Raw genomic sequence first — 13,825 nt, 5'->3', positions numbered from 1 at the left:
AGTCAACACGATACAGTACGTTTTAGTGATGAAGAACTAGAAATCCAGGATACAGTCTACAGTCACATTTCGTTACAAGAAGAGTCAGTGATTTCAGAAAACTACAGCAGGTGTGTGCGTACATATTACGATTTGTCAAAAACTGTCGTGTAAAGGAGAGGGCGGAACGAGCAGTGGGTTTATTGACTGTAGCTGAATTACGTCAGGCAACTCAAAGAATCATAGCGAAAACGCAGCAGGAAGGTTTTGCGAAAGAGTTAGAGATGCTAAAACGAGGCGAAATGAAGAAGAACCAGCTTCTTCCATTGGATCCCTTCATCGATGGAGATGGTTTGTTACGCGTTGGGGGTCGATTAAGACATGCTAAAATCCCGTTCGGAAAAAGGCACCAGTTGTTGTTACCACGCAGTCACCATGTAACTAAACTTTTGATTACGTCACTTCACAAGGAGCATCTACATGTGGGACAACAAGGTTTGTTAGCAGTGCGTCAGCGGTACTGGCCAGTCAGAGCAAAGAGTGTTATACGCCAAGTTATTAAGAATTGCGTTCAATGCTTTCATATGCGCCCTCCAGATGTTACTCAGTTCATGGGCGAACTGCCTGCTTGTCGAGTAAACCCGAAAGTTGAAAGCCCTTTAAAAGCTCATTGATGTGACGAAAGTTTGATACTGTGTTGCTGCTTTTTCCGAAATCGCTAGTTCAACGAAATATGTGCGTAACCAAATATCTATTAACTAATTCCAAATTATACATTGGTCGCTTTTATGAACACGTAATGATCGATATATTCAGTTAAATTTATTTTCCATTAGCAATTATGTTTTGCTGAGCGTTTATTGATACACAGCAGATCGATAAATTGAATTACAAGTTTTAGGACATTATAACAGCGCTGGAAGCACTGTTTACGTGGCGAAAGCGTGCTCTGCCAATACAGATGCATTTTTAAGGCGCAAAACAATACATGCTTCGAATGGTAGCCATTTATCCAGCCATCTTTGAGCCACTTTCGGTTTCCCCTTAAATGCTAGATTCGGAAAAAGTTGCTTGAATGCAGGAATAAAAGTTCAAATTTATTGCTTAAATGCTGGATTTGAAAAAAAAAGTTGCTGCAATGCAGGAATGAGAATTTTGAAATCTGATTTGGAAACATGCATGGCTTGAATGCTAGCCTAATTAGAAGAAGAGAGAATCAGTTGAAGTTAAATGGAATTGTAATTATGAAAAATGGTAACTATGGATGAAATGGTAACTAATTATATTCAATATTCATAACAACCTAAAAGTCGAAACTATGGATAAATAGTATCTATGGAAAAATGATAACGGGAGAGCAGTAGTTGTTTGGTTTTGTGCTGCAATAAAATTAAATGGAGTTAAATTTGGAACCGTGGGTACTTTGTGCTGGAATCTGACATAATGTGCTACAGCACAAAATTGTTGCTTACTTTGTTCCGTTCGTGATTGCCGTGTCCGGATTGATCGATCTCATTTTCAGTTATGCTTTCTGAGCACTGAGCATGCTGCCGAATGCTTATCCGTATGCGCTGGGCTTGGCAACACCTACCGCCGTGATAATTTCGACCGGTGTTGGGGTATTTTACGGGATTCCGGTGAAAGTGGTTGGACCACTGGAGAATGCCCACGAAGTGAAGACCATTGTTTTTTGATAAATCTGTAACCGTGACGTACGGTATGCCATGACTTCCAGAATCTGTATGTGAAACCTAAGGTTTGCATGTTAGCACAGGCACTGACAATTGTCGGTTCAGCGCAAATAAACAGCGAACATCCAATCGCAACGGCCGTGGTAATATTCGTAGAGAAAGCTCTCGAATTAGATGCATTCGAAAAGTGTTCTAACTTTGTGACAGTACCTGGTTGTGAAATTCGGTGTGTAATATCTAACAACAATGGCATTTTTCATCAGGCCTTACGATCGGAGAAAATGAAAAACTTCACAAATTCGTACAGACGTGATTCAAGTGCTGTAAGTTTTATAGCAGAAGTGGTTGTTTCTTCCACAATACCGTACTTAAGTCGTGTGCAAATTCAGGAAATAGATTGAAATAGAAAAGATGCAGCTGAATATGAATCTAGATCTAAGAGATCAAACAACCTGACTATTTGAAAGATTATATATAAAATAACAAATATATAAAGCGTTAAATAAAATACATATTAAAAAAAGGGAAAGTAGATGTCGTATCGTACAATAACTATGTATTCTTGATCTAGTAAACATAGACTTCGAGGAGTTAAATAGAGCATTGTTACAACTGTGACTAGCGTGAAGTGCAGAAGCTATTTGAGTGTTCTTCTACAGTACACCAAGGTGTCATGCGACCCGTGCAGAGAGAGTGCCCTTCACAGTAATTAGCCCTTACCGCATTATGAGGGGCTCTGATGCCGCGGACTCTTTTTTCCCCTCAACTCGTGGGATTCTATATGCATAATCAAAACAAAACAAATTTAACTTCAGTGAGCGTGGACGGACTAGATAATCCGTTCGGTATCCAGATATCTCCGCCGATGGATACGAGTAGAAGCGCAAGCATAAGCGGAAAGGGAAGCGGCACATCTGTCGCTTCAACTGCATCCACGCCGGATGCAGCGATGAACGGCCGGTCGCTAATAAAAGCAGTGGCAGGAAAGAGAGACATGATACCAAGAGTTGTAGCGGCGTCTCATCAGCTCGATACCATTATCGAGTTTGTGACAAGTCGCAGCACCCTAGCGAAGGACCTGAAACAAAGTCTGCTCATGGTTTGGGGCACCATGCGTGCTGCGACGAAGGAGCACAGCGAACTCGAATAGCGAGTAAAAGTGGCAGAGAAAGAGACCGAGAAGGCGTTTGAATCGGGGTCTGCACAAACGGATGCCTGCCCGTCAATGACTGACCTCACCGTGGCCCTCGGGACTACGGAGCAGTCCGACGACAACAAGGTATCCACCAAACGTGTAAGGCAGTCCCCAGAGGAAGAAACCCCCACGGGCCCGAAGAAGCGCCTGATCGCAAAGGGTCTCAAGCCAACCGAAGAACCCACTAAGGGTAACAAGACGCGGTTAGCGTCCGACAATCAGTGGGAATTAGTCAAAAAGAAGAAGGCCAGGAAGAAAGAGGAAGATCGAGCTCCACCGAAAGTGGTCAGAAAAAAGAGGAGAAAAGCCGATGCAATTATCCTCAAAACTGAGGGGCTGAAATATTCGGAAGTTTTGAAGGTCATGAGAGGGGACGGTCAGTTGAAGGTCTTGGCGCGGATGTGCGGAGTATACGTCGCTCTCACACGGGCGTCATGATCCTTGAGCTCAAAAAGAATGTCACTGAGAAGGGTTCTACCTACAGAGTGTTGGCAGGAAAGGTCCTCGACGATAGCGTACAGATCTGCGCACTAACGCCCGAGATGACTCTCCAGCCTAAAAACCTGGACGAGATCACTCAAGCGGGAGAACTAGCACGAGCTCTCAAGAAGCAATGTAACGTGGTGGTGACTACCGAGGCAGTTCGTCTGCGCAAGAAACTGGCGGGAACCCAGGTAGCAACTATAAGACTTCCACGGAAATGCAGCCCTGAAAGTGGTTAAAGCTGAAGGTGGGATAGTCCGTATGCATACTGGGCGTGTTCCAACAATCGGAGGCTTGCTTGCGGTGCTTTAAGCGAGGGCACAAGTCCTGGAGCTGTAAGGCAAACAGAGCCACCAGTGTAAATTGTGGCTTGTGTAGATGAGGTTCCCGGTTGAAGAGGTTGTGTCAACCGCAGACGAAGGATTTGTCAACCGCAGACAAGGGATTTGTCAACCGCAGACGAGGGATTTGTCAACCGCAGACGAGGGACGGTTTTCAAAGTGGGTGGAGTGTTCTACTGCAGCTGTTATGCTCCGCCGAGTTGGTCTATCGAGCAGTTTACGCGGATGGTAGACCGAATATCAGTTGTGCTGACTGGTCTAAGACCGGTAGTTGTGGCGGGCGACTTTAACGCTTGGGCGGTAGAGTGGGGAAGTCGACGCACGAACCATAGGGGTCGGATTCGGCTTGAGGCTTTGGCAAAACTCAACATAGACCTGGCCAACATCGGCACCATGAGCGCCTTCAGTAGGAATGGTGCAGAGTCTATCATCGACGTAACATTCGGCAGTCCTAGTCTGATAGGAGACTGGCAGGTAGACAATGGCTACACTCACATTGACCATTAGGATCATGGGGTCGGTCAGATAACGAGGCGGCAGGCGGCGGGTAGAGTCAACACTCCAACCACCCGAGGATGCAAGACATCATACTTCGATTCCGAAGTATTTGTGGAAGCGATCCGAAGAGAATGCGATGATCGCGATATGCCCGATCCGAACGCTGATCATTTGATTGAGGTACTGTCGCGAGCGTGTGACGTCACCATGCCTAGGAAAAGCCAACCTAGGTATGGTAGGTCACCGGTTTATTGGTGGACAGAAGAAATTGAGGAACTCCGCGGAGCGTGATTTCGTGCGATAATTATGCAAAGAGCTCGTTCAGACGAAGGCAGGGTAGAATATCGAGTGATATTCTACTTGATGCTGGACGCGCAGCGCTTAAGAGCGGGATAAAAGCTAGCAACCAAGCCTGCTTTGAAAGGTTATGTGCTAGGGCCAATGCGAACCCGTGAGGTGATGCCTACAGGGTCGTAATGGCAAAGACCAAGAGCGTGATGGCGCTCGCAGAGCGATTACCAGAGATGCTGGAACGGATCATCGGCTTCAGGTAGCTGAGTCGTCCCACGGCCGACGTTCCAGTATCTCAGACCATAGCGGTCGGATATGCCATAGACCATAGAGGACGGTCGGATATGCCGAACATACAAAGTAACGTGGACAACGGCGGTGTAGAGGTTGGGGAGGAAGCGACGGTTACGAACGAGGAACTCATTGAAATCACTAAATCCCTAAAGGTAAGCAAGGCACCGGGGCTAGACGGAATCCCGAATAAGGTTATTAAAGCGGCTATTCTAGAGGCTCCCGAATTATTCGGGGCAGTAATGAGTAGATGCCTGGAAGATAGTCACTTCCCGGACAGATGGAAGCGACAGAACCTGCTCCTATTGCCGAAGCCGGGAAAACCTCCTGGTGACCTCTCGCCATATAGGCCAATCTATCTGCTCGATACTGCCGGCAAGGTGCTGGAGAGGGTTATCCTTAACAGACTCGTACAGTATACTGAGGGTACAAACGGTCTGTCGAGGAACCAATTCGGTTTCCGAAAAAGCAAATCTACGGTGGTGCCGGTGTCGCTGTACAGGATTCTGGAAAATTATTTCCAGAATCGTGTGCTATGCTACAATACAGAGGAGCAGTGGTTGGAGAATTCGCGAAAAAGTGATCATTTGAATCGATGGCCATCCCTCATGAACATGCACTACTCACCTGCCTCGCTGATAATGCACGCATCAGCTTTGAATTTTATCACGAACAGAACCTCGTTGTGAACATTAGAATTCGTTCAAAAATTGAATATTGAACATTGAGTGTGTTCGATTCAGCGGATCAAGGATGCCGGGGCGCCGGAATTTATTCAAAGGTGTTGAAGCTAAAGTTCCCGGTAAGGGTGGTGATTGTCGGCTTTGCGGACGTCTACGGTGAATCTATTAGAGAGGAATCCAGGAATCTGGAGCTAGCGCATCATAAAACGGAGGTTATTGTGGGGAACAACCGCAAGTCGGTGCAGCTAGCAAATATCAGCGTCGGGGCTGCACGGCAACGCGGTCCTTAAAACTCCTGGGAGTCATGGTCGACGACAAGCTCAAGTTCGAGAGCCACGTCGACTATGCCTGCAAGAAGGCTGCCACAGCTATTTCAACACTGACTCGTATGATGTTCAATAGCTCTACGGTATACGGCAACAAGCGAAGGCTATTAGCCAATGTGGTCTAGTCCATACTTAGGTATGGCGGGGCGATGTGGTCATCGGCGTTAGGTACCAGAAGCTATCTAGCTAAGCTGCAAAGCACCTATCGTCTCATGTGCTTGATAGTGGCGAGTGCGTACAGTTTCACATGACGTAATCTGCGTCTTAGCGGGTATTATGCCTATTGGCATCATCATCAGTAAGGATGTAGAAGGCTTCAACTAACATGTAACTAGAGGCATACGGAGTACCACAAGATCGGCCTGGATGACCACATGGCAGTGGGCATGGTTTGATTCCACAAAAGGCCACATCGGTCACATCATCTCATCCCGGAATTATCCGGGTGGGGTATGGCATGCGAAGTCTCCTGCGTCTCCCGAATGCGTGGAAGTAGAGGAAACTGTAGAGCATGATTTCTTCATATGCCCTCGTGTCACGGGCGCGAGAAGCAACATGATGACAGTGAGCGGACAGGACATTACTCCTGATAACTTAGTCCAAATGATGTGTTCCAGCTTGGACGTCTGGGGTGCGGTCAATGCGGCTGCTACCCAGATTGTACTTGAGCTACAAAACCGCTGGAGAGCCGATCCACGGCGAATAAACAGCCTAACTACCATAGTCCAGTAGTAATCTAAGAGAGTGCGTTCGCCGCAAAATTTGAAAGAGTTGTGTTCGGGACATTTATAGAACTACTTATTATCTACAATATTGCTGAATCAAGTTTTGCTCTATCTTTTATATTTGTGACCACCAGTGCCCCACGATCAAAATAACCGGGGCGGCAAGCTTAGCTGTGGTTCCTCACATTATAGGACATAAGTGACAGTTCAATACCGGAAACGCAAAGATCAGATGCAGGTAGGACTGTATTCAGCTAGACGCGAATCAGGTTTGTTCAAACATTAGTCATAGGTATTTAAATTATATTTGGTAACAGCTTCCAAAGTGGAGTAAATCAAAATTAAGAATGGTTACTACAGTGGGATTTCGAATTTGGCATGGTTCGATTTTCACATGCCTCCATTTAGGCAACAAAAGTATCCGTTTTTGGCAACACAATATATTTCACTTCCAAAAGTATGCTTAAATATCAGTCAGTTTCCACATACATGCTTTAAATGACGAAAAAATGATGCCTTCAGTGTGTTCATGAAAAAAAATTTGCGTTTATAAAAGATTTCGAACAATAGTATATTTATTGCCGTAGTACTACGCTGGCTGGTCGTTTGTCTGCACCGACCAATTGCTAGAATTTAGGATACAGAACAGCTACAGGAGGAGTGGAAAGATGGGGTTATCTGCCCGATCTATAAAAAGGGCGACAAGTTGGACTGTGAGAACTATCGAGCGATCACCGTTCTCAATGGCGCCTATAAAGTGCTGTCCCAAATCATTTTCCGTCGTCTATCACCAATTGCGAACAGATTTGTGAGAACTTATCAAGCCGGCTTCGTCGAAGGTCGGTCTACAACGGATCAAATATTTACAATGCGGCAAATCCTCTAAAAAGGGCCGTGAATACAGAGTTCCCACGCATCATTTATTCGTTGGCTTCTAAGCCGCATATGATACCATCGACCGGAAAGAGCTATGGAAAATCATGTACGAGAACAGCTTCCCCAGGAAGCTCATCAAACTGATTAAACCTACGACGGTACACAGTGCTGTGTTCGGATTTCGGGAGTATTGTCAAGTTCATTCGAATCACACAGAGGGCTTCGTCAAGGTGATGGTCTTTCATGCCTGCTGTTCAACATAGCGCTACAAGGTGTTATGAACCGAGCGGATATCAACACGCGGGGCACGATATTCAACAAATCTAATCAATTCGTCTGCTTTGCCGATGACATGGATATTATCGGCAGAACATCTGTGGCGGTGGCTGAACAGTACACCAGACTAAAGCGCAAAGCAGAAAAGATTGGGTTAAAGGTAAATATATCTAAAACAAAGTACATGCTGGCCAGCGGAACCGAGGCCGAACGAAACCGCTTGGGCAGTATATTGATCGACGGCGATGAGTTTGAGGTAGTCGATGAATTTGTCTACCTTGGCTCATTGGTAACGGCGAACAATGATGCCAGCCGTGAAATTCGGAGGCATATTATCAGCGGAAGTCGTGCTTACTATGGGCTCCACAAGCAATTGCGGTCGAGCAGACCCCGTACAAAGTGCACCCTGTACAAGATGCTTATTGGACCGGTTGTTCTCTACGGGCATGAAACATGGACAATGCTCGAGGAGGACCTGCGGGTGCTCGGAGTTTTCGAACGACGAGTGCTAAGAACGATCTTCGCCGGCGTACAGGAGAACGGAGTATGGAGGCGGAGGATGAACTATGAACTCGCACTGCTCTATGGCGAACCCAGTATCCAGACGGTGGCTAAAGCTAGACGGATACGATGGGCAGGGCATGTTGCAAGAATGCCGGACAACTACACTGCAAAGATGGTGCTCGCCTCAAATCCGGGAGGAACAAGACGACCAGGAGCGCAGCGAGCAAGATGGTTAGACCAGGTGGAGCGAGATTTGGCGGAGAGTACTCGGTGTCGGAGGAATTGGAGAGCGGTAGCCCTCAACCGAGTTACATGGAGAAACTTTGTTCAACAGGCTAAGTAAGTAACTAAGTAGGACTACGCCTTACCGCAGGTTGCTAAAATCTTATTTGCAGCGGATGGATAGCTCTTGGTGGACTTTTTTAACATAAAATGGCTACAATCGTTAATTAATACTATTTAGTCGATTTCGAACACATTTAGTCAATTTTTTCATATCAAAAAAGGGTCTCGATTTTGGCAACATAGATGACACGCATTTGTTGCCAAATTTGAAATCTTACTGTAGATGATTCTAATTAAAATCAGCCTAATTGCAAATCAGTTAAATTTATTCGCTAATTGCTATTAAATTGTAATTGAGATTACATTACCGTATGGTCACCATCTAAGCAAAGCAAAGCAAAGCAAAGCCTAGGTGCTACATTCCGTTATCGAAACTTGGCCTTCTGTTTATATACGACAGACTTCGCAGCCAGCTGTTGGAGTGCAGGACATTTGCAGGGCCAGTTGCTACGATCCTATTGACTCTAACAGCCTCTCCCAGTCGAGATTCGAACCTACGACGACTGGCTTATTAGGCCAGCGTCATACTTCGAAGCCAACTGGGAGCCATCTACCGCTCATTTAAAAACGATTCTAGCTTAGTTTGTTCATAGCAAATCTAAATTGAGGTCCATCGAAACCTAATTTAAGTCATAAGATACAGAAAACAATTGTGCTTACAAGAAAAATTTACTTTGTTTCTAAATATTTCATAATAGTGACTTTTTTTTAAAAAAAGTAATGCAATCTCATGACCCCTTTTACCGCTCACTTGAAATATGATGATCCATTCACCGCCCATATCGGTGTCATTTACCGCTTATATTTTTTACTGTTGCCAAATAAATAAAACCCGCGTCTTGACCCTTGTTTTGGGTTTGGCATTTATAGCAGAATAGAACGCTAATATAAATGCTGTTGACATATTTCGTGTCATGTAGAAGAATAGTTTCTAAATAACCAAAGCAACAAGTTCGCTACAGCTAATAATTCATTTAGTCATTTGGACTTGGCCTTAATAAAAACGCGATCAAAATGGCATTTTTCGCTCCTCACTATAAAGATTATTTATTTTGGAAATGAGCTTTTATGAATATAGTGGAAATTCGTATCATTAAACATACAAAAAATTTTTTTTTTAATTTTTTTGAGTGGTTTTAACCCAAAGGGTCATTCACCATACAAAATTATTGTTTAACAATAGTTTTTAATGAAATGAGCGGTAAATGGAGCTGAATGTATGCGAATTACTATACATGCATCTTGCTTTATTGAAGATATACTAAGCTTTTAGTTACACTCACTCACTTGCTTGAGACCCTGCTTTTACTCGGCTGAGGCAAAGGCAAAGTTGAGAGAAAGTGATCGAACCATCCCTGCTTATGCAGCGGTTCCTGAATCACCAATAGTTCAGGTTAAGCAAACATTAAAAAAACAATTAAAGAATGAGACCTCAGCGTTCAACTTCTTTGACAAAACGGAAAACCAATGATAGGTAAAAGTTTCAAGGATTACTGCCGAAAAATGAAAGCTTTCTTACCTTACTGTAGTAGATGCCACCGATTTTGTTGGGGCAACAGTTTTAGTAGCGGTGCTCGACGGCCTAGTATTGATGATACCACTTGTTGATGTGCTTTTCGTTGACACTGACTTCAGAGTAGTAGCTGGGACTTTCTTAGTTGAGACCGTCGATTTTGGATCGTCATTATTGGCAACTGTAGCTGTAGCAGGCTTTTTCATGACACCGGATGTCTTCTTCTCAGTAACTGGTTTATTTGTAATATTAGAGCGTGTCACTGCAGCAGTCGATGATTTATACGCAGTATGAGGTTGTTTGGTGCCACTAGTAGTGGTAGTCTGTGCAGTGGCAACAGTTGTTTTTCTAACTGTTTTTTTCGCTGTAGATACTAACTTGTTTGGTTCCGCATTGGGCTTGCTAGAAACTGTTGTTCCTTTTTTATCAGCGTTGTGCGGTGGTGGAACCTTTGTACTAGGTTTCGCAACCATAGTTTTTGTTGTAGATACCGATTTTGCTGTTTTCACAGGAACGGTTGTTTCGTTGGAATTTCCATTAACAGCTAATTTCAATTGATTAGGATCTGTGTTTATCTCGGACACAGGTAAATCACCAACAGATAAAGAATTGGTTACTTCATCTGCTATTGCGGTACCAAGGACTGTGTTTTTCAGATCTACTTTTTCGGTAAAAGATGTTTTACAGGTTTCCGATTCGATAATATCTTCCACAACTGGATTTTCTAAGATATTACTAGAAGCATAATCTTGCACTGCAAGTTGTTCGACTTCCGGTAATACAGGCGTCCTTACTAGCGGTAAGCTTGTATCGATAGTCTCCTGTTTAGTATCAATTTGTTTATTCGATTCCACCTCTAGTATAACAAATTCTTCAGATTTAGATGTTGGTGAAATCAAATCGATTTCAACAGGTGTTGGAAGAACAGTTTCAATATCAACAATGGTTTCTGAAATATGTTCAAGCTGCTTTGCGTCGCGCTGATTATCAATATTTACTAATGTATCGCCGTCATCGTCTTCTCTGATTTCTATTGAAAGATTGCCTGAGTTATCAGTTGGCTGCACTTCATTTGAAGAATCCAGTAACGTAATTGTTTGTAAATCAGAATCAAGCCTATTAGTCAGTGTATCAATTTGCATTTGATCGACCAGAGCTGTGACATCACTAACGACCTGTGAAGCAACTGCAAGAATAGTTGGAGCATCTACTTTTTCACTTTCATTCGCCTTATTTTCGTTGCTCGAAAAGTTTTGTGCTTTCATGTTTACTTCATTTTCCAACAAACAGATTTTTGTTTCATCCACATTACACTGATCTAAGGGATCATCATCTGGTAGTAAATGTACCTTGTTTAATTCGTCTGAACTCGTAAGCATCGGTTTATCTCGTCCTTCATAAAAGGATGTATTCATTGCATCAGATTCTTTCGAGAACGAAGTAAAAAGATTTCTTTCGATTGGTATCTCTGAAACAATTTCTTCGGTCAATACTTGCTTTTCATCGCTATATTCACCGTCAAGCTTTTCGTCACATTGCATTGCCTCTTTGAGATTTATTTCTTGATAAGAAGGATCGCTAGCAGGTGAGTGCGAGCGAAACGCTTCATCATTACCATTAGTGTATTCAGTTGTGTTTTCAAATTCATGAGGTCGATTGTTCATCTCTTGTTGGAAATCGTCCTCTGCGGGAACATCAATGTTATCCATGACGTTAATATCTTTTTTAGGGCTCTGTGCAATGACTTCATCATTTGAAAGCATCAAATATGGGTTTTGTAGTACAGGTGGTACGTTACTAATGGGACTAGCGGGATCTGATCGAGATGGCGAACAAACTGGGACAAATTCTTTTGCTTCTGGATTTAATTTCGAAGCCATTTCCATTGCTAGATTGTCGGGTCGTTTGATTTTATTGTTGTCTGTTGGTTCTAATTCGGTCACTAATGTATGAGGCTCTTGTTCTGTTGCATATACCTCCGTTTCTTCAAAACTAACTAATGATGGTTCTGCTACACAGTTTGGAGGTGAATTGCGGTGTTCGTCTCTACAATCTTGTTTCTCGTGATCGAATTTTTTTACTAGTTCTGGATCTATCACTGGTCCAATATCAATTAGCTCACCGGAATCCTGCAACGACATTATGTACAATTAGTTTAAAGGAATAACGTAATATTTTTTATTTTCCCCACCCATTCCCTAAATTATTTTTAGTCGAAGTAACATTTCAGTTTTAACATTTGATTTGAATTTAGCAGGTTAAACCGGCAATGTTTATAATTTCGTTTTAATTCTAAATGCTTCTTTTTACGTTAACATGTAATCATATTTTTATAGTGGAATAAATATATGAATAAACATTATATAATAATCTTTGTACCATTCAAGCCTTAGTGTATTCAATTATTTGCCAATGTTTGCTCTCGTTGTGCGTAGCTATAAAAGCGACGAAAGCCTTGAGCAACAATCATTCAATTTGCGAGCTTTGGATAGAGCAGATCGGGAGAGCTAACGAGCGAGAGGCCTCGACAAGTTATAATTTGGAAAGCGGTTGATTGCAACTAACCTAGCGCAGTTGCACAAGAAAAAGGTTGTTTGCAGCTAATTAGCGGTGTTGCATCAGAAAAAGGTTGATCGCAGTTAACCTAACAGTGTTGCTTCAGAAAAAGGTTGATTGCAGCTAACTTATCGGAGTGGCATCGGTAAAAGGTTGATTGCAACTAATCTAGCGGATTTTCGGCGATTTCCTGAAACGAGGTCAGCGGAACAGCCATTCATCGCGATGTTGATGTCGGGCTGCGACAATTTACGTATTGAAGCTTAATCTATTTATTCAAATACAGCCTCAGTTCATTTTTGCAAGAAGGCTTAAAAATGTATGCAGCCAAAATCAAAAGCCAAGTGTCAAAATCGAACGGTTTTAAATTTTTATTATACTTTTAACAAATATTCAAGTTATCTTCAAATTTCTCTCGAGTTTTCTTAGTTTTCGATTAATATTTTAAAAATATCTATCGAATTATATAACGTTAGACAACAAAATGTTAATTTATCAAAGACATATCAAATTGTAAGTTTATGGCAGTTATTATAATTTGGAAAATTTGCTTTATGTCGCGTTTTGTTTAGGCGACCCATATTACCCTTATCACCCTTATTTGATTTTAGTACCTGCGTTAGTAAATCCTGTGAGCTTTCCAAAGTTTCCTGGTTTTCGCTATATTTTGTTTCGCTTTGTTTTTCCACAGACAAGAGAATTTCTTCGTTCATAGAAGTTAATATGTCGACTGTAGAATCTGCTTCTGGCGTGGATTGTTCAATGATTTCTTCTGCTGACGCTTCTTCATTTATTAATTGTGCACAGTTTTGATTCGTATCGTCCGTTTTCTCTTTTGCAGAATCTTCCGAATGTTCCATAGGTTTTTTATCGCCTTCGATGTAATTCCATTCCTCTTCTTCCTCTTCTTCTTCGTCGTCAGACTCTTCAGCTATACATGTTTCACCGGCAACGGATGAAAATTGTGTGTAATCTAAAAATTGAGTTCCATTAGTAATAATTTCTGTAGCCAACATAACAATAGACATAAAAATTCATATTTTAAAATTGCTGCCGGATTAGAATCCACTTCTCAGACACCAACAGTTTGGTAATTGTAGGTACTAACTTGGGGCACAATTCTGGTCTATTTTTTGTAACGGTAGTTTTTCCAATAAACAAAGGGAACGGTAGAAGAATGTAAGGAAACAAAGATGTTGAAACTATCTCAATAGAGACAATGCGCAATAGGGAAAGAGCGGAAAATTAGGTA

At 42.6% G+C, this 13,825-nt stretch overlaps 1 protein-coding gene across 1 annotated transcript in view; it reads right to left on the bottom strand.

Moving 5' to 3' along the window:
* LOC128743811 (serine-rich adhesin for platelets-like) overlaps positions 1 to 13,825 on the bottom strand; it is a 202,740-nt gene that overhangs the window by 31,108 nt on the left and 157,807 nt on the right. The window contains exons 10-11 of the mRNA XM_053840484.1: positions 13,188 to 13,546; positions 10,024 to 12,146 (exon numbers count right to left, since the gene is read on the bottom strand). Of these exons, the coding sequence (XP_053696459.1) occupies positions 10,024 to 12,146; positions 13,188 to 13,546 (2,482 nt within the window). The remainder of the gene's footprint in view (positions 1 to 10,023; positions 12,147 to 13,187; positions 13,547 to 13,825) is intronic.

The sequence above is a fragment of the Sabethes cyaneus genome, chromosome 3 (genome assembly GCF_943734655.1).
Source record: "Sabethes cyaneus chromosome 3, idSabCyanKW18_F2, whole genome shotgun sequence".
Lineage (NCBI taxonomy): Eukaryota > Metazoa > Arthropoda > Insecta > Diptera > Culicidae > Sabethes > Sabethes cyaneus.
Note: the sequence above shows the minus strand (reverse complement) of the source record. Positions and strands in the feature narration are given on the sequence as shown.